We start from the raw sequence: 26716 nt of genomic DNA on the forward strand, positions 1-26716 counted from the left end.
GGCACTGCAGGAATCACGTACCTGTGAAATGCGGAATGCCGCAGGCAGCTCACACTGTACTGTCTCAGACAACCTGAACGCATGTGCCCCGTCCACCTCCAGCACACCAGAACAAGAGCTTGGGTGCCACAGGTACGGCCACGTCATGCTAACGCAAGCGAGCCACCCAACACCCCAGCTGGGAAAGACAGCCAGATCTCGAACTGAAAAGCGAAGAGTAGCTGAAAGGCTGCCTGTCATGCTCTCTTGCGTCAGCACCACTTACATTCGGTACCAGTCACACCCTTGTCCATCCCATACACGCTTGACTCATCAGTTCACACACTGCCTGCCCATGTATTTTAAGTTCTTGTTTGGACTCCCTGTGGGAGCACTCGCTCCTCCTGAACCTCTTTCCTGCATTTGCGTAACAGTAATGCCAAGGAGTGCTTGCACCAGTCTCCCTGGGATTTGTGGTCATGTCCCATGCCAAGGAAACGTCATCTCCACAGATGCTGTTTAAAAGCAGCAAAGGCTTCAGGAGAGGGCAAACGTATGTGCTTCCCACTGGAAATCTGTACTAAAAGGCCTTCCTAACTTGTTACACATCTGTCACTAGAAGATCTCTGTCCTTCAGTTCAGAAGGGCACTTGTCTGATTTTTTGTTCTAAGAGAACATGTACAGACATGTCAAACGGCTATGGAACACACGACAGCTTCTGAAAACTTTCAGCTTCAGAGAGACAAAAGAGGCTGCCAAGTTTATCACAGGAGATCAGGATCACGTGGGAGTGCTTCCTCTGGGAGAAGAAAGGCTTTCTTTGAAAGGAAAGAACATTAGTATTCTAACTAACTAGAATAAAACTGCAAGAACATCAGCAACTGGTGTCCATTGTCCACTTGTAAAAGATCTAACTCATCTGTGGGGTAAAATAAGGAAAAACAGAGTAAACCAAGTGTGGCTATGTATAGTTCAGAAAAGGGCACATTATCCTTTAGAGCACAGTATAGACACTGAAAAAGGAAGAAACCCTTCAGAGGATGACCACCCAAAGTGCTGCCCCTTAAAACTCCTCTGCACACTCCTTCACTTGGCCTGATACAGGAGACATGGAAGGATATGGTCTCTTAACACTTGACAGCTGTTTGCACTACTGCTCCTTCGTCCCAATGGCCAATACTTGGCTTGTGCTCAGAAAGATGGGATTTTATCATTGACCCAAGCTCAGCACTTCGAAGCATAGCAAAACCAGCAAGTTAGTGACATGGGTTAGTGGTAGACTTGGCAGCCCTGGGGTAAATCTTGGACTTGATGATCTTAAAGGTCTTTTCCAACCTGGTTGAGTCTATGATTGCATTAAACATTTTTCTCTGGGAAACACAATTCCCATTGTACCAAGGTGGAAACAGATCCTGCTGTGACACTGCACAGGTACGTGCCCGGATTTCATGGCATTCCCATGAGCTCTGAGCCTGCATTGGGAGCTGCTCAGCATGCGAGAAAGTTTGTGCTCACTTCTTCCTGTGGTCACTGTGGAGCTCCGGTTTTGCACACTTGGTTTCTGATGCTTCTTTGCTAACCCATCTTTGTTAAAATCTGGAAACTTCTACAGGGCTGTGATTTGTGCCTACTATCTTAGCATTAACTGGAGCCATCCATCCCCGACAGTGACAATTGTACATACACACCTATTTCATTTATTGGCTTTGTTTATGCAGTAGCCTTTCATGACTGAGCTACAACTGCCTAGCTCTGTGCTACAGCCCGCGTAGCACAGCCTGTTGCTGCAAAGGCACGTAACAACTACACAGGTCCTGTAACTGGAGAGTGAATTCTCAAGAGGAGCTTGCAAAGAAATCAAAGCCACTACATGCTGTGAGCTTGGCATGGACAGGCAGCTAAAGATTTGCCTCCTGAAGAGAGAAACAGAGGCTGCAGGTTTTCAGTTATCTGCAGAACTGAACAAAGGCAGCAGATTAATTTGTCTTAATATAACCAGAAATGCACAGTTCACACACAGGATGTCTCTATCTGTATTTTAAAGAGACTGTGGATGACAAATATTTGTCTAAATTTATGGGAGATAGAAACGGCTGATTCTTTTAGTGTGCTGTTCCTGGGGTATAGCTGACTGTTAAACCTGCTTCTCTTGCAGTGGCCATACTGGCTGCAATCATTCACTGTGTTTTAACAGTGGAGTGCAGAGGAACTCAAGGTGTTCCACTGAGTTAATTAGAGACAATTTTAAAATTCCAGTCAATATTTTGGGACTACAGATATTCCTTGAAAACCCTCCCTCAAGACCACGTAACAGGCAGTAGGGCAAGGATCTGAATCAGGGCAATTGAAGTAAACAGAGAAGACAGGGGTTTGCGTATTTATTCTATTGATAGAATCAACTCACATTAGCTTACACCTTAGCTAGCTAAGCTAACATTTGTTCTCTAAGAATAAACACAAAGATGTTGCTGGTCCTTTAAATAACAGTGTAATGTGCTCCCTTTGGAACACTGTGCATCAAGGCAGAGGCTTCTGATAAGGCATGGCTAGTATAATTATTCAGGCTTTCTCCCTGAAGGCCCTCTGCAATGCAGCGGTCCTTTTACTTTTTTTTTTAGCCCTCCATGTTAGCAATGCCCTAGTTTGTTCTCTGCTGCAGTCCCCCTCCCTTCCACCATCACCACATCATAACAATCTCTAATTGTGAGAGCTTGCCTGCTAACCCAGGCAAACTGCAGGAACACCACAGACAGCACTCACAGCCCCCTTCTGCAGCTCCTCCGAATTCACCAGCACTGAGGGAGTTGTTAAACAAGGGTTTTAAAACCTATCTGCTTTGCATACTCACTGCAGGGACTGCTAACAGCTGAATATCAATCTCCATCACATCAGTATCAGCTGTAGTTCACATGCAGTGTGCAGCCTCAGCAGCAGATGAAAAGCACCTGCAGACTCTTAGGATACTCAGAAGTCAAGCAAACTCAATTTTGATGCTGAACATGATTACAAGCACTTCCTTTTTAAGAGCTATTTCTATTTCTGTTTGCAAGTATGCCTCTATAGCCAAGTCACAAACCTCTCTTTACTTTGCAATAACCACAGGGATCTGTCTCTGTTCTGCTCCTGTCTATGAACATCAGAAGCAGTGCCCCCCCGAACACCTCGATTTGTCTCTCTTGTATGTGACACGAGAAATGCAGCAGCTACAGATCAGAAAGCAGAGACAAACTACACGTTTGCATTCGGTTACGTTACACAGAGGGGGAGAGCCAGGGAAGGATGCATCAGTCTGCTGCTAATATTCGTGGATAACCTTGAACAACTGAAGATACAGGTTCTGTGCCACTGGAATAACGTCTGGTGCTACTATGAGGGAAACCCTGTTTTCTTACTGTTTCCCCCGCCATGGTCTCCCAGCTCAGGCTGTGCACACGTACACACCAGAATCTGCCAGAATCCAGCTAGAAATGGCTCCTCCTCAGCTGTCCATGGTGCTCACATTTTACAGATGAACTGTGGATGCTCAATGGCAGCGTTGTGTCCTCAGTCCCTAAGCTCACAACTGCTATGGTACGGAGAAAGCTTCCAGTGCATCGTTTAATGAAGAAAGCTTTTCCTGTCAGGGCTTCCCAGACAGAACGAGGGAGCCCACCCAAACCCCTTCAAACACCACCTGCCTACGCTGACATGTAGGTGGCCTGATTTAGAAACTGTTCAACATTTCTCCAGTAAAACAGTTTGAAGTATTTGCCACGTCAATCAAAGGTATAAAATAACAACAACAACACAGTAACATATGCTTAAAATCTTGGTAATGATAGCGATATTTTAAAGACATTAAGCTGGTATCAGAAGTAATATCTACGGTAGATTTCCCAAAGCATGTGTTGTTGTATTACAGTTACCATGTTTGCAGCTGACAGGCAAAACAGGATGAGGTTAATCGACTGAGGAACAAACTGCATCAGTGTATTAGCTCATCATCTGTCTTGCCTTCAGTATGGCCCTGTGCAAACAACTACTCCTGTGACTCCTTTTCTGTAACACTTTGTAACATCAGTATTCATTTCTCAGCTATGAAATCTGTGAAGACTAAGGACGTGACCTTCCCATATTTGTCTCCTGGGTTTAGCAGAGAAAACAAAATGCTCACACCAAGCAGGAGTGCTGGGACCTTGTCAAGACTGCACAAAATGCAGTGCCCCCGCAGCTGACTCTCTCGAAGAAAGACGAAAGCAGTGTCCTTTCCCAGCTTGTCACACAAGCCAGCTCTTTCCCTGCATCTCCTTGGTCCGAGTTGGAAGCTGCACCTCTCTAGCAGTCACACTCAGGAAGGGAAATGGATGTTTCAGGCTCCTAAGTTCTCTGACATCCTTCTCAGCTTGCTCCTTTATAAAAGTGTTTTGGGAGCACTTGGTGACCAGGTAAACCTGAACCTAAAACTTTCATGCTTGAAGTTGCCACATAAATCCAAATGCCATATAAATTGCCTATGTTTCCACCCCTTGGTCCAACATTTAGGTACCAGAGAACAAGGATTCTTCTGCCAACTGCTTGGGTTGGACTGGGTAACCCCTGTTTCTGGGAAACAATCAGCTTTCTGTGCAGACAAGGAAAGCACCCCTTTGTCTCCTTCCCATCAAATGCAGCCACGTTTTGTTCACATCAAAAGAACTACAAGAAATTTCTGCAAGAGGTCTTTGACTACATGCAACAGCCCCTCCCCACAGCACAAACATCCCTCTACATCCCTCGGCCACACCAGGAGCTGCTCCTTTCATTCACATTCCTACCATTCAGTGAGCTTTGTTAAAGAATATTGCATGCTTCTTACCATCCAAGGACAGCCAGTCATGCTGGGAGGAAGGCAGGGTTGGCAGAGCTCTGGCTTTATATTCAAACACCACAGAATTGGAGATGATCTGATTGTTGAAGGCAACTTGCAAAGTCACAAGCCCAGTGTCATGAGCTAAAAGGAAAGCGCATGTGGTAAGACAAGAGCCCTCCCCGCAGAGAAATGCACGGCTATGAATTATCCTATGGATCTCTAAATGTGCCAAGCTGGGAGCAGATGCAATGAGAGGAGAGGGGGCGTTTGACAATATTTGTGTGACTAGACAACTGAAGGAGTCCAAAATGACAATCTGTATTTTCAAACATGAAGGTTGTAAGCTTAAGAGTCAGCTAATGGCTTGTTTTGCCAGGAGGCGGAATCACGTGCTCCTAGAGATTAACCAGCCTCACTGCATTTCCAGTGGGAAGCTGGGGCCTAACAATGAAGCCGAGTTATTCTGCATATGCTTGAAGTCATATGCCAAGGGCCAGCATTACTGAAAGTCTCTGCAGAGAGGCTGGAGATGTTCTCATCCTGTAAGCATCAAGGACAAAGTGCAGAATATAGACAAAGAGTCAGCAGAGCAGTGAGCATGCCCCTGAATAAAAGCTGCTCTTTAATCTGCTACTTCAATACTAAAGAAATGCTTAGAATGATTTTAAGTCATTATTTTTCAAGTTCATTCAGAACTGCTAAACAAGATGTCTTGTGATGTGTTCTGATGCTAAATTACCGTTCTCACATTAAACAGGTCAAAGAAAAAGGAAAAGCTTCTTGATGTTTATGCATTGTCCTTCACAATGGGTCCAGCAGTTTAGTCAACACGTACACATGACACTATCAGGCTACGAACTTGCTCTGAAACCAGCAGTTTTAGGAGAGAGGTGTTCCTTACCTGGGCAGTAGCAGCGCAGTACCCCTGGCTGAATTAAAGATGCAGGCACTGAGATCTGATCAAACAGACAGCTGTAATTATTGCTGGCTTCCTGCCACGGACCAGTAATGAGGACTTTCACTCCTCCCTGTCAGGAAAAGAAGGGAAAAGCAAAGCGTTACAGAAGAAGTCATCCCAAAAGGAGCATGCAAATGGCTGAATGACAAACAGCGTCCTGAGGGCTAACAGCAGTGCCAAGCTAACACAGATCCTTGGCACTGGTCAGCACTGATGCCCCAGTCTCCCACCACTAGAAATGCAAACAGTATTCCATAGTGGAGCATCTCTGCTTCTCTTCTCTTGCTCTGTTCCCCACGCCTGCCCATGCACCCAAGTCAGTGTGTGCCAGCCTTGCCAGTGTGACCCTCACCGCTTTTCTTTCGTCACCTGCCAGCACTGGGACCCCGCAGGGAACGTGACCAGCGGTGGCAAACCTCACCAAGCTGCACGCCAGGCCTCCCTCCCACCAGGCAGCTCCTGGGTGCGCCATCCCCACCTCATGCCCACCATGGCTGCTGCTGGCGCAGGCTCCACGCCTGCCTCCTGGCCATTGGAAAGCGCCGCTTGTCAAACACAGCCTCACGTCTGCCATCACGGACCACGAGTCCAACAGGCCCTGATGTAGGAAGAGCCCAGCTAAACCGGCAGCCACACAGCTTGGGCTTCTCTGGGTACCGGGAACCGGGTCAGGCAGGGCAGCACGACCCAGGACCAGGCCGTGTCTGCAGGGAAGCTCCTTCGCCCGGAGCCTGCTCCCCGCCCCTCCCCTGGCAGGGCTGCCATGGGCTCATGGGCTCCAGCGGCCCCCCCTCCGCTCCCGGCCGCCTGCGGGCCCCGGCGCGCTGCCAGCGGCTGCGCCGAGGTGAGGCCGGGCCAGAGGCCGCCAGAGGAGCCCCGCGTCCGCAGCGGGGCGGCCCCGGCCCTCCCGCGGCCTTCCCCGCGGCCGTGCTGCCCTCGGGCGGCCGCCGGCGGGAGCGCGGCCTGCGCGGCCGCGGATCCACCGCGGCGGGAGCCGGGGGCCGGCTCCGGAGGTGCGCGGCGGGGGGGAGCCGAAGCCACCCCGAGCCCGGCCGGGGGCGAGCTCCTGGCGGCGGCTCGTCTGCCCCTTCGCGAGCAGAGCAGCCGGGCGCTGCTCCAAAGCGAACCCCCCCCAGCCGAAGCAGCGGTGCCGGGGCTGCGCTGGGGCGGAAGAGGCTGTGGGGAGGCTGCGCAGACGGGTCAGGCCCTGCGGGGTGCGTGACACAGAGCCAGCTCCGCGGGAGCCCTACGGTTCACCGGTAGCGAGGGGTAACAAAAGGGTTTCCATGGTAGCAGCAAAAGAGGCAGGTTTGCACCACAGAGCCTCTTAGGTTTTCTCCGTTGAGTTTTGGGACCTTACACGCAAGCAGGAGGCAGAAAACAGGTACAGCAGAAGCAGTGTCAGAGGCCAGCACAGCCTAATGCCCCAGCACGCTGCTTCCGAACGAAGCCTAGCTGGGTTCTGCTGCTAAAGAAGCCACCGCTACATTACTGCTGCACGTTAAACAGTCGGTACGGTAACCCTGGTAGTGACCACGCAGCGCTGACGCTTCAGCTTGTGTAGATCTGGATGCCTTCAGCTGCCCACCGTGCTTGCGCCTGTGCACAAAGGACTTGTTGGAGAGATGAACTGAACGGAGGGCAGAAACTCCTGCAGGAGGCTTTTTGCCAGTGCCCGTCAGCCATTCCCGCATGCTGACAGCCTTTCTTTCCATCTACAGGGCGAACACCCACGTTTTCACACCAAGTATGAGACTGCAGAGTATGTGAACTCTTAGAGCTGCTGAATACCACCTCATCACCTAACACTGTGCTCCCGGAGCTGTCACGGCATCATTCAGCTGAAGGTGAAGCCACCTCCTCTGCTTATTACTGCATACTCTGCTGCCTCGCCTACTGGCAAACTTGCCATCCAGTGGAGTCAGATGCACGCCTACTGGGGGTGGCACCACAGGACTGATCATTGGGGTGTGCTAGATCTTTTCCCGAGCAGTTATTAGACACCTCTGGAAGGTAAGAGGTATGACAGCGCTTCAAGGCTGGGCTTACAAAACCACAAAGGACCACTTTTCTCATTCAAAGCAACCTGCCTGTCCATTTCTGGCTCAAGTCTGTGCTGCTTCCATTTTAACTGTGGTGCATGCAAGTGAATTTGGGATGAAGGTAAATGCTGAACTCATTAAGGCAGTGGAGGTCAGGAATTATTCTAAGAACATCAGAGCCAGGTTTAAGGATCAGCTCCAGTCTGCAAACCCTGCTGCTCTAATGTGGCTAGGTAGCACCATGAAGCCATCACCCGGGACACACTTTGCTCTACAATGAAAGAAAACATTTGTGTTTGGATGCTTCCTAAGTGAAGAAAGGGCCTGTCAGGGTAATGAAGTACTTAATTAAAAGTACACTCAGACATGGAAATGGCCTTGGATGCTCTGACTCCTAAGAGGAGTATTTTACCAGCCTTGTCAAAGCCTTAACAAACCAGGTCTTGGGAGCCCTTATTAACAAAGCAATGAAAGATCAGGCAGTAAATGTTAAGGAGTAAAAGCCCTGGACTTACCTCAGGGTAAGACCATTCTGGTGAGTAATCTGTCACCATGAACAAGCGCCCACTCTGCTGTAGCAACCCCAAAGTGCCTTGTGCCGCGGCTGCTGAGACCACCTCAGCCACATGCATGTACGCCATGGTGCTGGCTCCATTCTCTGTGCTGCTGAGCTGCATGTTGGCTTGCTGAGGACTGCAGCAAGGAATGCACATTTCAGCCTGGTTGTAGGATGCTCTGTTACTGTCTTCAGGCTGAGACAGTCCAGCACTGTCACTTGACACCAGCTGATGTCCATAGAGAGCATTGCTCCCACCTTCTACCGATATGAAATCATTAATTAGATCAGAAAACTGGTTGCTGAAGGAGATGTCAAAGTGGTCCAAGTTAAGCTCCATGTTGGAGGAGTTATTTAAGCTGGGATGGGCCACAGGATAGAGTCCTTGTACCATGTTTCCTTGGAGAATAGGGAGATTGTTGCCATTCCTAATACCCCCGTTGGCCTCAGGCTGCAAGTAGTGTTCTGTGCTGCAGGCTTGAAGATCCCCTGATTTAAGTAGATTTTCATTCCCTTCTGCCTGCTGGGAGGTCTCCATGGGAACTTCAGCTTCTGCAGTCATAGCCTGGAAGTTTGCTTGGAACTGCATGAGCTGGAGAGAAGAGGTGGACTCTATTCTGGTTTCCACTGTGCCGTTACAGTTGGAAGTGGTTTGGGAGGAGGACTCTGTCTTCACACTGGGGATTCCTAACGTGTTCACAAATGAGCCGCTTGTGTCATTCAAATTGTTGTGAGTGTTTTGCTCAAGGGGAAGAGGTTTGCTGGCATCCTGCAGAAAGAAGCTGGGGGAAGGGGTCTGATGAACGTGAGGGCTCTGGACGGTCTGATTGAAGCTGGAAGAATAGTCCTTGTTGGAGTCAATGGCACTGAAGTCCATCTGCTCCAGGGTGGTACTTGGGCTCAGACCTCCTCCAGATGGAAGCAAACCTGAACCAGTGGTGAGGGTGAGAGTGTTAGATGCAGAAGAGGAGGAGAATGCTTCTTTGGACATCTGTTGTTCAAAAGATGTGTCCTCAGTTTTAATTTCTTTCGTGAGGGTTGTATTGAAGTTGAAGCTACGTTCTGTTGTGGGTGACTGCCTTATGTTGGTACTGATGCTGTCACTTTTCATACCTCCTCCACCATAAGTCTGCCCTTGCTTGGGATTGTTAAGAAAACAGTCTGGGTCAAAATTCATGGTGGTTTCTGGAATTTTTCTGTTCCCATCTAAAGTTGTGGAGAGCACGAGTTCTTCGGAGACAGTGCTGGGTAGCATCGACAAGCTCTCTGAACTGCCGGTGGTTGGGAAAGCAAATTTGTGTCCATCTGAACTCACAGCAAGTACCAGTCCCTGTGCAGCTGCATCTGAGGACAGAAGGTGTTGATTTGGGCCGGAGGTGGGTGACATGGTATACACAGCTTCACTGGTGACTTCGGACATAAATACGGTGGCACTTTGTGACAAGCTTCCCATAACTGATGCTACAGCCATACTGGACACACCAGTGACGGCCGGGCTATCCGCCATATCCGGGTCACTGTTTAATCCACTGCTGATGGACACCGGAGAATTCTGGGTCGTGTCAGGGACCTCCACTTGGTTGGTGGAAGAAACCTCAGTGCTGTTTTGATGGAGCAACACTGGTTTCGCCACTTTGCCATTCCTCTTCTCTCGGCTGGAGGCCTTGCCGTGGCTGTGCTCGTTCTTGCCTTCAGAGACATCGTTATTTTGTACCTCTGAATGAGCGCTGTACCCACCTGTCCTTGGTTCAACCTTTGGTGATATGATGCGATGTTTGGCACTGTTACACTTGTGATGCACACTGCTTCCTGCCCCTGTGCCAGAGAACAACAACATGGCCACTCAGTAAGTACAAAGTTAAGCTAGCTGTGTGTCTCGCGGCTGTGTATCTCGGAGAGCTGTGCTTCTGAACATACGTGCGTGTGAGAGAGTGAGCGCTCACACAGAGAATGGAAAATACACCTTAGAAATAAAACCATTTCTCACCAGTGCCAGATTTACAGCTCCCTTTCTCTCTAATGCATAGATCCATTGCATGCAAGGACAACAGCCTTGAAACAGACACATCTGCACTCGTCCCCTCACCCACATAACACCCAACCTCTTCCTCCCTGCCTTGATCAGACAACAGGAGAGGACTGAGCATCTGTGATAAGCTTCAAAGCTCTTTAAATGTGGCCAATGTCAGTACAGAGTCTGCACAGCGAGGGCTGCTGCTGCCAGCTGTGGCAGGGGGTTTCTGCCTCGCAGGCCCTGTTTCATCTGCACCACAGATAAGACCTCAGCCCCCTGTGACACAGCGTGAAGATGCTCAGCTCTTCACACGGGCTGATGTCGGGTGGTTTGAAAACAGCCCCCGTTGTCAAACCCAGGTTGGATGCTGACTGGTAACCTGGAGGCGACAGATGCCACACCATGCTCCTGTCCTTAGCATCACCCTGCTGCCCAGATTGCGACCCTTATCTTTCGTCATCATTGTATCTATTACAGCTGCCAATCAAATTATTAAAGTAGTAGTACATTAGCCAGCACAAAGCAAGCTTTCCCTCCCATAAGGATGGCAATGGATTTCTTTTGCTCTAAGGCATTCATATGCTGACAGATAAACATTCTGTACTTCTAGAGGTCGCATGCAGAGCGCAGGATGAGTACTGGAGTGGCTGAAGAAGGCTCAAGTAAAAGTCACCAGCAAACAGCCCTCCGTGGCATTGATCCAGCTGGTACCTTCACTGGCCTAGCAGAAGATGGACATCACCCAAGCTCCTGGAAGCCTGGAAATCAGGCAGGATGAAGTAAACAGTTCTGCGGGCAAAGGCATCTGAGCCACAAACTCTGGTGCAGGGACTGCTTTGGTTGTTTAAAGAACAGCCCATGAATTTTTGATGTTTCTTTCCTTAATTGATTCATTTTCCCTCGAATGAGGTAAGAACATTAATTATGGTATTGTATAATGACTAAAAGGGGAAAGAAACCTCCTCCTTATAGCTAATGGCTACAATTATAAATGCCATCTTCTGGGTAACATAAAGCCTCTGTGTAGCTGCTGCAATTTGCTGAATCTTTTGTTCCTTGCCCTTGGAAGGGAACTTCTCTATTATGTGCTCAAGATTTGAATCAGGTCACTTAAAGTAGTTCAGGACAGTGCTTTTGAGACCAAATGCAATATTAAATCTCTCTATTCTCCTAGGTATAAAGATGAGCAGGAACAACGGAGAGGCTTTCATGCTGCTGCCTTTGCAGATGACAGTAAGGAACTGGGGATGTATGTGTCAATGTGCAAGCCGTTACAAAACAAAGTGCTACTGTTATGTTAAAAAGCATGCAGTAGACTTAGCATAAGACAAAACATCAAAGGGAAGAATAAAAGGATTCATGTTCAGATCTGCAAGTCTGGATCAAATGCTGAGCCTTAAGGGCTGAATTTTAATCCAAACTCAGGTACTTCAGAGGTCATAATTCTTACTTAAGCCTTGACTATATAATGCAGCTGTCCCAAAAAAGAAGAAAATAACCCCTTTGAAGCACTGACAGCTTTCCTTTATACATTTTGCTAAAGACTAATTAACATGTCATGTATTTTACTTGACCAAAGTACTAGGAGAGGGTGGCTAGATGAGTTGGAAAAGCGAATCACTCAGCTTCCCACTGTCCATATAAAGGTAATACTAAGGAAGCTGTTTCTTGCTGTTGTAGTCTCACTCAAAACAAAGCCACCTTCTTTACCAGGAAAGAAACCTCCTGTATTTTCATGATACTTAAATAAAACCTGTCTTGTCCTGGTGATGCCCTGCAATTAATGACTTGTATCCACTGACTTCAGCAAAGTGGGCTACGGGGCAAGGAGTTTAGAGGGTGAACATTAAGTTTTGAGGCTTCGGTAACAGAATTTGAGGATGAAGAAGAAAACATGGCTTTTTGAGCAGGTCACATATGGAGAGCATTTATCAGAACTTGCACGTTACAAGTAGTGACATATCTTCCAGGAGTTCCAGCTCTATCTTTTTAGCCTCAAGACTTCTTCTGTCACCTCTGAGTTCACTGTGTCTCAGCGTTTCATGATACAGCAGTTTTTGCCCTCCAGTGCTACAAACCCTCCTCCAAGTCTGAATTAAGCTGTGATCATTTTGTGCCCTCCCAAGGTACTCACCCAAGGTACCAGTGCAGAGACAGTTGTGTGTCCGAGGCTGCGGTTTCGTCTGGTGACTATCAAGGATCTGCTGCACGAGCTGTTCCACCGAGAACCCTGAACTGCTGTTTCCATTGCTGCATGTCCACTTAATGCCATGAACTGCAAAGAGAACAGTAAAACTTCCCATCAGAAACTTCAAAACCACACCAGAAACCATCAAAAGCTGCTGCAAAAGAACAGCAGAAACCCAGTCCTGCTGCTTGGTATCAGAACTGAAGGAGACCTATAAAAAGCCACAGTAATGGTTACTGGTTTACTATTCTCTGCTCCCTGGTATCTATAGGCTTCCAAATGCAATTCCTGGATTAAGTACACACAGAGGAAAAATTCCTCAGTAGAATATCTTGCTGTATATCAGTCTGCTGTTAATGGTGGCTCTCCAACTAGGCTGACTAATTGTAAGGAATATGACTAGTGCATGTAACCTGAAGGCAACGAAATGCTTGTGTTTCATTGGAGTAAAACAGTACCGTTCCAAGGAGCACTTTGGAATACATTTCTGTCTAATAGGAAACCAGAATGAGTTAGTTTTGTAACAAAATCAGCAGCCAAAGATATGCCAGTATAATAGCAAATACAAACCTTTTGCCTTTTGTCTTCATTGTCAGATCCTGGCTGGCAGCAGGGAAGACTGACTCAGTTTTGGGGAGTCACTAGCAGACACTGTGCAAGTTCCCCCACTGACTTGGATGACAAGGGGGTAACACACTGCGGAACACACTGCAAACTGCAGGTCTCTTGGGGACTCCCTCGGCCTGTTAGCTATTTAAATAAGAATGCTAAACTGCATGCACATGTATTACTTGAACAAAGGCTCCCGCTCAGCATTTTTAGATGCAGAACTTCACACAACAATGATATTCCCAACCTGACTTACAAGGAAAAGCATTTGTAGAATGTTTTCTCCATAGTAACTGACTCGAAGCACTTTTTGTCTCCTTTAACGTCTCTCTCAGCAACTTATACGTAGGTATTATTTACCCTTTGTGCGCATTAGAGCTCACTTGCAGATTTTGGGAAGTGATGGTCGATGGCAGCATCATTTCCGAGCTGCCGCTGTGCCTGGCAGCTCAGGCCCGAAGAGCTGCTTTTTCCCTTGTCACACTCTACCAAAGCAGGCTCCTTGTCTGTTACATTCTGAAACCCTTAACCAGGATACACCAAAGCAAAGTTGCAAGTCCCACAGACTTCAGCTTTCTGGGATTAACTTGCAGAAATAATGGTAAATAAGATTTACAAGTATTCCTCCTCGTATCACTATTTAAAGTGCTGCAGTTAGCTTAGTAATGAGTCCCTCTGTACTTGCTTGACAGCCACATTTATTGTTATCGTACCCAACAGATTTTGCTTTCTTGCATGTTCACAGTTTTGAGTTCTCTCTTAGCACTCAGCTCCTGTTGTTATGTCTAAGTTTAAGGTTATAGACGCTTACTGCTTCAGTACCTCCACTCACATTTGGTTCATTGTTCTAGGAGCATCATTCTGTCACATGTGGTATTATTCCTAATAAGTGATGTTCAAATAGCGCTGGTGAAAAAAATACATTGCCAGTGAGATTAAAATGCAGTCATGCATTAGGAATACTTTTGGCTACACTATAGGAAGTGACTGGACTGCAGTTATTACTGAGAAAATTCGCATTAACTTATTTCTGGTTACTTCAGCAGTGCTTTGCCATAGGAAAGAGCTGGCACACATGCTGCTAGGTACAGAGAGGCTGATCTACAGCACCCTGACAGAGTTTGCACCCTCCTGCTGCTAAACCCTGCGATGAGCAGCGTATTACAGGGGGCAAGTCTGGTACGTGAGTCTTGTCTCATGGTTTGTGTATTCATGATGATGGCTCCTAAGTCGGAATCCAGCTGTGAGCTGGAAGCTAAGCAATCACAGACAGCTTTATAGATGGATACTTAGAGTGCCTTGCCTATTATTTTCAGGTGCTTCCCATATAACAAAGTCCCATTGTGGATCTATTGCTGCTGAGGAAAGTCCTTCTCTAGCCTTGCTCCAGCTCATCCCAAAGGGCTCCAATTCCAGCTTCTGTCCACGTGGTGCAAGTTTTTTTAGTGCTTCTGTTCCCCTTATGTTATAAAGGTTATAAAATAAAAAGCCAGTGAAGGGTGACAGATTGCAAAAAAATAGACTGTCTGGATGCTTAATGCAAATTATCCACTATCCTGGCACATCCAACATGCACATCTTCTCCCTCCCCCTTTGAAAGAAGAACTCCTGTGAGCTGCTGAGCTGTTAGTCCTGAATACCAAATACTATCAAGATGGCTTTTAACATGTCACGCTTGGCTTCCTGACACATAATGAATCAGCAGGAAAGGAGATTTCTATAGGGAAGAAAGTGCATTATGAACGGAAGGTTAATAAAAAGCATACGCACGTTCTTCCTGTTTCTTAGTGGTTCAAGAAGTGAAACCACTGTCGAACTATGTTTGATTAAATATAGTCATAATGCAGGAACACAAGAAAAAGTGGGGGGGGGGGAAGACTGAAGCTTAACAGAAATTCTGGGAAGTATTTTAATGTGTTTCTGTTCAGACACCTCCTGCTTTTCCTTGTAATTTAAAATGAAAGCTGTGAACTGCTCCAACACATCCCCTTCCAGTGAGACCACAAACGGGTTTAAAAGCTGCTGCATTACAGCAGCAACGCATTCCTCTTGCCATGCACCCTCTGCACAGTGGAGATGGGCAGAATTACTGCTCTTTCACTGGGTGCTTGAAGAAGAGAACTGAGGCTGGAGGAAGGTCCATGATTCACAATGCTAATGCTGCTCTACCCTCTTTCCCTGAGCACGGGCTCGCTCCTTTCTTCTCCTTCTTCCCTTTTGAAGAAAAGAAAATAAAAATGATCTTCGGATGCTGGTGTTCCTTAGTGCTGTCAGGACTTTGAGCATCAGGAGCATGGGAATGAAAAACTACCTGGATTATGAGCAAAAAGGCAGCTTAGAAGGCAAAGGAAAGTCATACAGTTGTCCAGGTTTCTTACAACACCCTGGCTATTTCTGCCTTCTGTCACTGCCGGTGGTACTCGGTCTTCCACAATTACCAGATCTTCCAGTCTCGTAGAGATCTTCCTTCTCCCCATCACCTAAAGCTTACATTGCTCTCTCACCTTCACTCTAGACCAAACACCATCAATGGCTAAAATCCTGACCATTTCCCTCTGTGGTTTCTTCCACCCAAAGCAAAACTTGTCCCTAAAATACTTCCTCACATTTAAATCTGATCATTCCACCCTTTCTGAATGCTCTCAGACATCCCTCTTTGCAACTTCATCCATTTTTAGGCTTCCTGTTTCTATTCCGAAGCTCTTACATATATGTACACTACAGAATGAAGCCATTTCCTATGCCCTGTGTGCTGCTCGTCTGCCCTGTTTTGACAGGTAAGGACCTGTCTTTTGAATAACAACAATGGCATCTCCCACATTAGCCAGATAACTTGGCTGGACCGACAGAGCTGGAATATTTGGAATAATCAAGGCCAGGTTCCTGTTTGCCTCTCCCTCTTGCTGCATCTCAGATGGCCCCATGCAAACCCTTGCATCAGCCCTGCCCTTGGATGCTTTACAAACCTGTAAGCACTGACTGGTCCTTTGTCCTATTGCCCTGCTAAGGACAACCGCCTCGCTTCCTACTTCCCACTCCACCAACTGTTGACACCGGGAGGCTGTTTCCATAGTGATGGTCAATTGGAAATAGCAGCCTTGTCCCTTCAATTTTCACTGCGTTGGTGTTGACAGAAGTAAAGGCCTTGTTCTGATTCCACAGCTCGGCTAGAGGAGATTTCCATTGGATTTATCCTTTTGTATCCACACGCAATAAAGCTTTGATTTTTCCAGCCCTCCATCTCCACTCATTATTGGTTATGAAGGACAGATTTCCTTAGCCCCACTGCCAGGGATGCGGGTAGGAAGATCACCCTGCACTTTTACCACTGCTGCATCACACTGCCTGAATTCTAATGTCTTTGTAAGGACTCATATAGACACTTCACTCTATACCATTCTTTCCAGACAAGTCTTTCTTCCCAAATAAGGCCCTTCCTTAAAGGTTTGCTCAGATGCCACGGGGTGCACAGGTGGGAGGTACATAGGGTTCAGTTACCTGGAGAGGACCAGAGGCACACAACTCTTCTGCAGCTGCCTGGAGTGAGACTTCTGCAGCTCTTACTTACAGCTAACGCAGTCTGTACTTACAGCCACCCGAAGTTCAAGGCTGCTCACACATGAAAGACCAGAGCTGAAGCTAACTCTGGTAAACCATTCTCCTACCGATGTGGTAACCTATAATGAAAAGCAAATTGCACTGGGGGGGTTCTTGCCATTAATCAGGACAAAGCTGCCATCGCCGGCTGGGCCATTCGCATCCCCAGGACTCCAGATATCTGACCTGATTTCCTAAAAAGCCCAGCTGTTGAGTTCTGGAATTGTGCGTGGTGGTGCAGAGGTGCTTGGCCCCAACCGCATTCCAGTGTCGCTGGTGCTGGAAGCTGAACAGAGGGAACGGTCCCACACTGGGAAGCCCACAGGGAACAACCACGGTACTAACTGCTCCTCCAGCCCATCGGTGGGAGCTCCCTTCTCCATCTGCAGCTCACAGGCACTGCCACCCTGCCGGGATCAGACCCTGGCCATCATCATCGCATCGGGATCGACACGCAGACACCACCACCCTGCCAGAATCGGCACGCAGCCATTGCCACCCCACTGGGACCGGCTCCCACCCACTGCCATCCCGCCGGGATCGACACCAGGCACCGTCACCCTGCCGGGATCGGTACCAGCCCTCCGGGATCGGCACCGCCCGGCCGCCGCCAGGTGGCGCCATGGGATAAGGAACGCGCGCAGGTCCCGCGGCTCCGCGGCCGCGCAGGAACATCCCGTCTTTGAGTTATTTTTCCCCCATTTTTTCCGGCAAAAGCCTCGCGTTGGGCGATCTGGGATAAAAGGCAGATCTCCATTAGCACGGGAGAAACCCCAGCATTCCCGGCCCTCCCACCGGCCTTCCAGCCCCTCCCGGGCTCAGGGCTGCACCAGGGGTCTCCGGCTATAACCTTATAGCATCCCGGTGGGATGCCACGAAGAGAAGCCACAGCCTTAGGGTCTGTTAGCACAGCTGAAAGCTAACAGGGGAGGCACAGAAAACAAGGGCTGGTGTGCCCGTGGCATCCTCAGAGAGGTTCTGCCATTGCTGCACCTGCTTCAATACCCAACTTCCAGGAGGAACAGGTTTCACTCTCCTCAAGTTAATTCCCATCACTGCCAACAGTCCGGCTCATACTGGATTGCTGTCAACACTCGGATTCAGCTGCTGGGATTATCTCCCTGTGGTATCTCCAGTTGCAGTTGAAAGACTGCACCATGGTGAGGGGATGGGAATGGAGCAGGTGGCTGATCCTGGCTCCGCAGCGGATGCGAATGGGAGGTACTCGAAGTCCAAGTGGCAACCAGGGTATCAGAACCTGTCCAAAACTGGACACCTGCATTACTAAACCCAAACTCTTTTACAGACTCAGTTACTTTTGGCCTGGCCCTCAGTTGGTGATGAGCTGGCGAACTTCAGTTCCACTTTGCAGCTCTGACAAACAGGCTGGGGAACAGTAAAAATCATCCCATGTGGCAGTTTTGTGCAACTGATCTTTAAGTTTATAAACCCAAAACCTCAACCACAATCACTGAAAGGGAATGTAAATTTAAGCCAAGATAAAAATACCCAACAATCGATTCTTCAATTAAAGCACATCTCTGCTATTCAAACTTTGCTCTGGGTTAGGGGGATTTAAAGCCCTCTCCAGCTGTGACAACAGGGATGCAGTTTCAGGTGAGCTCCAAGATCCCCGATGGTTTCATTTACACAGACTGAACTGGTGACTCCAGTGGGAGAGAGGACCGCTGCCTATGCCCAGAGGTATTAAGTGTGCTGGGTGCCATGTGAAGCTCCAGCATCCCCAGCTGTGGTGGGAGCAATCAGCTTCCAGGCAGCAGAGGAATGAAGAAAAGCTGCTTTTTCCCCCCAAACGAAAGACAGTGCTTAATTATAGTGGACCTGAAACGAGGCTTGCAGTGTAGCACCAGCTGTGAGCCTCCAACTCAGACTTTGCCAGCTGAGGGATGAGAAAGCCAAAAGGGGATGATTTGGAGAAACCCCCAACATGAGCTGGCCGCAATTTGCTGATCATATGGAGTTCACACACAGAATTGTGCTGTGCTGGATTCTGCCGCTGCGGTTTGATTTTACCACCAGATGCCTCTAAGGACATCTGCAAATCTGTTCAGAGAAATCTCGAAGCAAGACTGTAACAGGGCACAAAAGGAGGGGGGAAACCGGAAAGCAAGGCCAAATTGAGACACATTTTTCATAGCAGGCATCCTGAAATGACTCACAGGTGTCTCGGACGATGGTCCTGTACGATTTCCATGTATTATCACTGTTCACTTTGCACAAATGTCCTGAAAAGCTGCACACAGACAGGAGCAATGCACACGATGATCCGTTTGATTCAGACAACTAGTTAGGATGCTGCTGACACTCAGATTATCACAGGTCTGCCAGCAGAAGCAGCATGTTTCAGTGGAGGCTTCACAGCCCTCCATGTGCTCCCTAACCATCCTTATGACTCTTAAGACACAGTGCCCGATCTCTCTGCCTGGAAGGAGAGGGGACTCATCCTGCTGGAGGTCATGAATCCAGAGCTCTTCCAGGCTCATCTGCTTCAGTCTCAAGGACTGCGGGAACTGAGGCCTGAGAAGCCACCAGTGACAGTCCAGAAAGGACAATCAGGAGGTCATGGATGTCCCAGCACGAATGCAGGTAACGAATACATCAGAACTAAACCAGAAACCCAAAGCCGTGAAAACTGAAGTCAGGCTCATCAGTTCGTTATGTACAGTCTCAGTTGGAGATGCTGATGAAACCCCAAATCCTCGGAGCATCTGCATCAACTATTTACCTTCCATGGATGTTCAAATGGGTTAATTTCAGTCTCTTAATTAGCTCACAGAGCAGCTCTGTTAGGACAAGTTAATGGTGTTTCCATGAAGCTCTCTGAGCTCTATGGCCACCCTGAAAAGGTATCCTCTCATCCATAACCATCAGCACAAGCACAGTCACTGCATTAGGAAAAACCACCTCTGCAGAGGTCTCCTTCAAACCAGGACAGGAGTCCCCACTCAGCATCCCAGACCTCAGCGCACTGCTCTGCTCACGGAGGTGACACAGTCTGGTACCTGGGTCCTGTGCCTGTCCCAGATGCCGTCTGAGGCCCAGACTGACTTTGGGATGATGCAGCAGGGAAGGAAGAAGGAGCAGAGTGAGTTACGGATGCGGGAAGCGTGAGCAAACTCCTGCTCATCCCAGGCAGGGTCTCTCTGCGTTTCAGGAAGAACAGTTTGATGTATCTGTCTGGCTCGGGCTCTCAGACCGATGCCTCTCTCTCTGCCAGCCATCTGCCACATCACTTGCAGTTCTCCAGGCACACACGGCCAAGAGAACATGTTCCCAGCCTTTGGCTGCCGCACCACAGACGCTCTGTTAGCCCAGATTCTGATACAAAAGCTTTAATACCTGACAGAGGTCAAAAGCTTTAATATCTGACTCTGGTCCAGGCTGAGGAGGACTTGAACAAACAGCACTTGTACTCAGCCAGTTGAGACCTGGATACTGGCCTCTGCATTGTCTCCAAAGGTAGAATGGGAATTGGCTTCTCCCAGTTCGGAATGAAACAGGATGCTCAAGCCTCCCTGCAGGTACAGCATTTAAACACACACAGCCCGGCTGCATCAGCACTAACTTGTCTGAAACATTAAAAACGGCAACCACGAAAACCAGAGAATCACCAAAAAGCCCTCTCGTAGCCTCCGAGCCCAGAGGAATACAACCAGGAGAACCCCAACACAGAACAGGCAAAAGGGTGAGACTGTCGCTTCCCCAGTGACACCATGCCCAACGCTTTGATTAAGTCACTGACAAATCTGCTTTAGGGCAGAGAAATTTGGAAACATCAGGCAATCAAACTGTGAAGTCTGTGAAAGAATGTGATTAATGCAAAAATGTGATGAAACTAATGTGCTTGGCTACAGGATTTAATGGCACACGCAATACTGGAACCAAATCTGATGGCTTCTTGGTGAGCAGTGCCCCTCTGTGCTCCCCAAACACAGTTATCCATGTCCTCTTTGTTTCCGAGGTCTGAGCAGCATCCAAAGCTTTTATTTGAGCTCCATTTCTAAGGATGTGTTTCCCAGGATATGTACCCATAAACAGAGACGTGTACATGCATATATACTCTGAATAATTGCGCAGAGTTTCACTCTTCCCTCCTGAGACATAAAAGAGCCAAGTGTTATTAAATTTATGGGGAGTTCGTTGCAGTTTTCACATCATTTTCTTGATGCACTGCAGATTTTTTAACAGGCTGCCACTTCCCTCCTGTTTAATGGTAAGGTACTTGTCCAGTCTCAGCTACACCTTCAGCATCCTGGATCTCTGTCTAAGGTTATTGGTCCCAGGGGCAATATTCTGTTTAGCAAACGTGTCATGCTCTCTCTTCTCTTCTGCTTGTCTTCTGCCCCAACCCCCCTACCCCCCCCGGCTTTACATGGAAAAGGACTACATGGGGCTGCAGAGCTCAGGATGCAACAGAGAAGTGGTGCAAACCTGGACCACTAATGCTGTGCTCAGCACAATGTGACACTGAGTCCCCTCTGATGGTTGAGACGCATCAGGATGTACTTCACGGCTCTGACCTCTCATTACAGAGAGCTGGGCATGACACCAGCGTTCAGCTGGGGCAGGGGTGAGGGTGGAAAGCAGACCTGGGGTTTGCTGACTCAGATGCAAGCACCTAGATTGGGTATTGTGGCTCTTGCGGTTAATTTTCTCCTCCTCACAGACCCACATTGCACCAAACCTTTCTTTCATTGCAAAAAGATGTTTGCATGCACACTGGGACCTGTCCTCCAGGGGAAGACACACAACGTAGCTGTGACGTGAAGGAAAACACAGTCCAAGGCAGATGCACAGAGGTCTGTTTGCAGAGCAAACCTCCTCATCACTGCACACACCTAAGTGGTCCTCTTACTACACTGCAAAGACCAGTAGTAAACGACACCCAGACTGAAGCACCCAGCTCCACAGAGTCCATCAACAGCAACCCCTTCCCATCTGACACAAACATGGAGTGCCCTTGGGGGAAAACCTACCTAAGAATGCAAAGGCTCCTTACAGATGAGTGTGTGCTTACAAAAGGCATTGGAAGCACAAGACCGCAGGCACAGTTTTTATACAGTGTGTGGAAGGGACCTTTCCTGGACCACAACCTGTTGTGGGCCCAGCCTGGGCAGCCCTCAGACCATGCATCCCAGAAGTGTTGAACACTGGGAAGAAAGACAGTGCATGCAGATGCAAGGTGAGTTTCACAAATGACTCCTTCCCAAGGGCAGTTGGTGGCAGTGAGACACATCGTTCTCTAACCCTTCATTAAGCCAAAGAGCAAAAAGGCCTCCAGCAGATACTCACACATCGGCTTGAGCTGCCCGATGAGCTCCTCTTTTGTCCACTTTGCCCATTCCTTCTTGTCTGTGTTTATCGAGCACAAGATGGGGCCGCATGGCTTCCCGCAGTCCTCGATGGCAGGGACGTTCAGGTAGTGCACCAACACGATGTCTGGGTTCTGCAGAGAGAGCACAGCAAAAGTTACACCATTGGGCCTCTCTCCGCATTCATCTTCCTAATTAGAACTAGGAAAGCCTCATAATGCTCTCCTAAACCTGACATAAAGCACCATAATTAGATCCCAGTATGGACCAGATCTTCCCAAGATCAGAGCTGTTCTTTAAGAGGAGGCACAACAGAGTCTGCACACAGCTTCCTCCCATCCTAAGTGCCCTTTGCTTGCAAATCCCTTGCTCCCCTTGTGTGCTCAGGGTGAAACTTTCCTCCAGCCCATAAAACAATGAAGACCTGCAGGAGCCCTGCAATGAGCCGTTGCAACAAACACCAGGTAATTTGCTTTGGTTTAAGGGACCTGCAGTCTGTTTGAGCCAATGCTTTCGTCAGCTCTGATCCACATCAGGCTACTTCGAATAAGTGGGAATTCACCCTAGAACATCAGTAACAGCCACGCTTTCCCTATAGTGGCAGAAAGAGGGAGGGAAGAGCCAAGGAGGCTCAGAGTGCCCCAAGGATGGGCTCCTTCCACACATCCCAACATTCCTTGTCTTGTGAAGATCTTGCAGCTCTGCAAGGAAAGCAGCAAGCTGCAGAAGGTCAGGGCTGGAAGAGACTGTGCCCTTTGCGGAAGCGCTGCAGAATGACTGCAAGGCTCCTGCAGGGCTGGGTAATGCTCCCCTCTCCCTCCATGCACCGCTGTCCGGGGCCTGAGACAAGGATGGAGATGGCTTTGACGCACTGCGGTGCCGTCCCACTGACACAGCCGCTTCAAGTCGGGAGCTGAGCAGTGTGCTACCACCCTGTGAGTAAATGAATCATCTTAACAACAGCAACAGAAACAACTCGGCTACTTTCCCCAACAGCATCCCAGCGAGATTGTACAATAGATAATAACGAGATGGAGAAGCTGATTTCTCTCCCTTAAGTCATTTACTCCGAAGTTCACAAACTTAATGACTGCTTTGGAATTATTTATAAAAATAAATAGGATAATGGTGTAATTAAAACTCTAATGTTTCATTAATGCTGCTAGAGCCCTGTTCTGAGTGGGAGAGGGAAGGCGAGCCATCATTCATTTGCAAAGGTTGTGCTAATGGGAGTGCTTGATTATGAAACCCGCAGAGGGCTGGAGCAGCCCGTGGACACTTGCCCTAAAGGAAGACCACGGGAAGGTAACTTCCCACAGGTGAAACACACAGCTCTGAGAGTGCCCTCCCTCATTCTGCACCCCCTCGCATGCTGCACCCGGATGTGTCCCTTTATCTGGAGAAGCTGTCTTTTAAATGAGGAGGATACGAGAGCAGAAACTTGCATTTTCCCCCTTTACTGATGCAAACTGCAAGTGGGCGATTTTCAGTGCAGATTCTGAGACTGCAGTATCTCACAGAAGATAGAAGTTGCATTGCACAGGGAAGAGGCAAGGAAACCTAGTAAGGAACTGCTAACAGCCTATTCTGGAGTCATTCTGGAAAGCGTTAAAGCAAAGCAAACCATCAGCTCTAGTCTCGAGATTCTCCTTTTATCTTCAACTTTTATTTGCTCAAAACCTTCCGTTTCACAGGGCACATCTGCCCCAGATGAGAGACAACTCGAGAAGGACACAGTAAAACACCGCATCCTCTCTTTGCACCCCAAATCCTCTGGTCACCACACACATGGTGCCACGTTTTCCTTCTGCTGATCCGCAGATGCTGCTTCCTTCGGTTCAGATTAACTGTGTTTTTCACACTGATAGTGCCTGACTGCCACCAGGCAAGTGAGAGCAATGGGGCTTCCTGGCAGTAGCAGCACATGGACCTCAGCAGCAGATTGGCACTGGAGTTTAGGCTTCTTATAAATAAAAGCATATAAAACAAACACAAACCCAAGAGGTTTGCTCCTTATGTCTACATCCAGAAGCTGACCTCAGACTGGCAAGTCTCATGAATGCCCATCTACCTGGAGAACTTAAATGCTTTGACACAAATGAAGAGACTACGCATGTGTTGGACAACTCTACATCAGCAGAGAATCACTATTTCCTTTTGGAGACCTACCAGCAGAACAAGAGAAATGTGAAAGACTGAAACAAAACATTACAAATGCAACTTCCACGTGGGAAATGAGCCAGGACAGTGGAGGGAAGTCCCACAGGGAGCCCTGGACTGGGCTGCAGACGGCTCTGGAACTGTGCTCATTGGAAAGCCACCCATCACTTCAGTGCCCAGAGCATCCGCAGAGCTGGAGATGCTGCTGCCTCTCCCTGACCTGGTCCAGGCTCCTGGGTACGATGCACCCCAGCAGTCACCTTAGGGTGGCGGAAGGATTTGTTCCACTGTCCCCAGTGCTGCAGGACAAGCAGGAGATGGTGTAACAAGTGGTTAAAAGACACACAAAGCTGTTAGCTTTGATAAAGAAAAATGCAGCTGCAACATCTGCCTGACTCTTGTTTGCAGCTTCATCAGCACTAAGTGGTCAATAAATCAGACTGGCACGGTGTTACGTTTCTTCCATGGCTTAACCATTAATCTAATGCCAGTTCTCATGAAAAATGGAGAAAAACTATGTGATAGTGAAAGAAAATGTATACATTACCCTGAAAGCAATAATAGCACGTAATGGGGCTGCAGACCTGCCTCCCAGCGTGACTGCTGGAGCAGCGGTGCAGCCTCCCTGTGCTACCCACTAGATGCTATTTAAATTAACCAAGTAAATCAGGTATTGTTTGTTCCACCAGCTCACCCCGTGCTTCTGACTTTCACATTAGCAGAAACACAAAGCTGAAAACAGCCAGGCTGGAAGATGGAGAGGGCAGGATGCAAAGCAAAGCACGGCCTGATGAGTGCTGGGATGCAGGAATGGCAGGTACCACCAGCGCTGGGATGCAGGAATGGCAGGTACCACCAGCGCTGGGATGCAGGGATGGCAGGTACCACCAGCGCTGGGATGCAGGGATGGCAGGTACCACCAGCACTGGGATGCAGGGATGGCAGGTACCACCAGCACTGGGATGCAGGAATGCCAGGTACCACCAGTGCTGGGATGCAGGGATGGCAGGTACCACCAGCGCTGGGATGCACGAATGGCAGGTACCACCAGCACTGGGATGCAGGGATGGCAGGTACCACCAGCGCTGGGATGCAGGAACAGCAGGTACCACCAAGCCACAGGGAAACCTTCCTCTCATTTCAGCAACTGCCTTCTGCTTGCTTCTTACTACCCAAAGCGAGTCCCCTACATGAGGGAAGTCTTCCTTCTCAGGCAGGGCAGAATAATCACAAACCCCCTCTCTCTTCTTGCTGTCCCCACCCCAAAGCAGGCTTTTTAGTTTCTAAAGGCAAAAATCAAATGCCATTCCTGGCCAGCGTTCAGTTGCTCAGCAATGCCAGTCAGCTCAAGGCAAGAGCTCACTGGCAGGGGCTTCCAAATCACCCGACAAGCACAGCTCAAAGACATTTCACTTGGACAAAAATACCTCTGAAGTGAACGTTTTGCATTCATGCTCCCTGATGGAAGAATGAATGGAAATAAATCATCCTCAGGGACGATGAGCATCCGTGAATCTAATCCCAGCCACCCGGCAAGGAAATTACCCCCAAATACAGCCCTGGGAGCCACTGTGCTGTGCATCCAGTCGCCCTGGCCCTCACTGGAAGCCCACCTTATTTCTGTTGTGTGCAAAGCACCACACATCATCAAAACAAGGTGAAATCAGCCTTTTGTGGTCCTAATGGCTAAACCACCAAGGAAAAGGGCAGAAGGAGCAGAGGCAGCTCCTGTGCCCCCCTTCCTTTCCTTTCACCCCCAAATCATAAAAGCAATCTTTCTTTCCTGTTCATTCACGAGGTTTACTTTGTATTCCTCAAACCATCCAAAAAGGCTGAAAAGGAGTCTCAGCTTCCTGGGGATGTAATTCACATCCATCACTGTGGGGTGACTGGATTAATATCCAACAGATTATCACCCACAAGAAGATAATACAAAAAGGTTGCTGCGGCTCTGAGAGGCTGCAGTGATGCTTTGGTACCCACAGGTAATGCAGAGACAGGTACTGACAGTGCCTGTGTATCATCTATATATTATTTAAGAACAAACCAAGGAATGAAACCATTCCCAGACACACGGAGGATGAGAGAATTTCCTGCTATTTATAGCAGTGTCTCTCTGGAGGGTTTCCTCTGGATTTTTAATGGTTTGAGAGCAGAGCCTGGCATAGCTCAAGTATAAAGCACAAATACACAGCCCAGACATGGAAGTAATGGGATTTTTTTCTTTTCCAGAGACTAAATGCTAGCTTTGGGCGAGATTTAACCTGGTTAAATCAGCACCCGGATATACACCACCAGTTACCAGATGTCATCCTCCTTGTCTGGGTACAGGAACATCAGGTCCCCTCCGGGGCTGTGGCTGTCCCCTCCATCTTCACTGTCACTGCATCCCGGCCATGTCTGGAGGCACAGGATGGGGACCACGTGTGTCACCAAACTCCATGCCCACAA

At 48.5% G+C, this 26716-nt stretch overlaps 1 protein-coding gene and 1 long non-coding RNA gene across 6 annotated transcripts in view; one reads left to right on the forward strand and one right to left on the reverse strand.

The window, feature by feature from the left end:
- Positions 1-26716, reverse strand: part of CAMTA1 (calmodulin binding transcription activator 1) — a 224518-nt gene that overhangs the window by 34778 nt on the left and 163024 nt on the right. For 3 of the 5 annotated variants that reach the window (XM_065696626.1, XM_065696622.1, XM_065696621.1), the window contains 5 exons: positions 22086-22239; positions 12513-12653; positions 8324-10179; positions 5710-5836; positions 4815-4949 (listed from right to left, as the gene is read on the reverse strand). In XM_065696626.1, the coding sequence (XP_065552698.1) occupies positions 4815-4949; positions 5710-5836; positions 8324-10179; positions 12513-12653; positions 22086-22239 (2413 nt within the window). Of the gene's footprint in view, positions 1-4814; positions 4950-5709; positions 5837-6244; positions 6588-8323; positions 10180-12512; positions 12654-22085; positions 22240-26716 lie in introns of those variants that run through there. The other 2 variants (XM_065696623.1, XM_065696624.1) reach the window with 2 other exon arrangements.
- LOC136022837 (uncharacterized) lies at positions 6804-13295 on the forward strand. Its single transcript, XR_010616345.1, has 3 exons — positions 6804-10210; positions 10989-11287; positions 11553-13295. It is a non-coding gene; the product is annotated as an uncharacterized LOC136022837 (long non-coding RNA).

Source organism: Lathamus discolor, chromosome 16 (genome assembly GCF_037157495.1).
Source record: "Lathamus discolor isolate bLatDis1 chromosome 16, bLatDis1.hap1, whole genome shotgun sequence".
In the NCBI taxonomy this organism is placed as follows: Eukaryota; Metazoa; Chordata; class Aves; order Psittaciformes; family Psittacidae; genus Lathamus; species Lathamus discolor.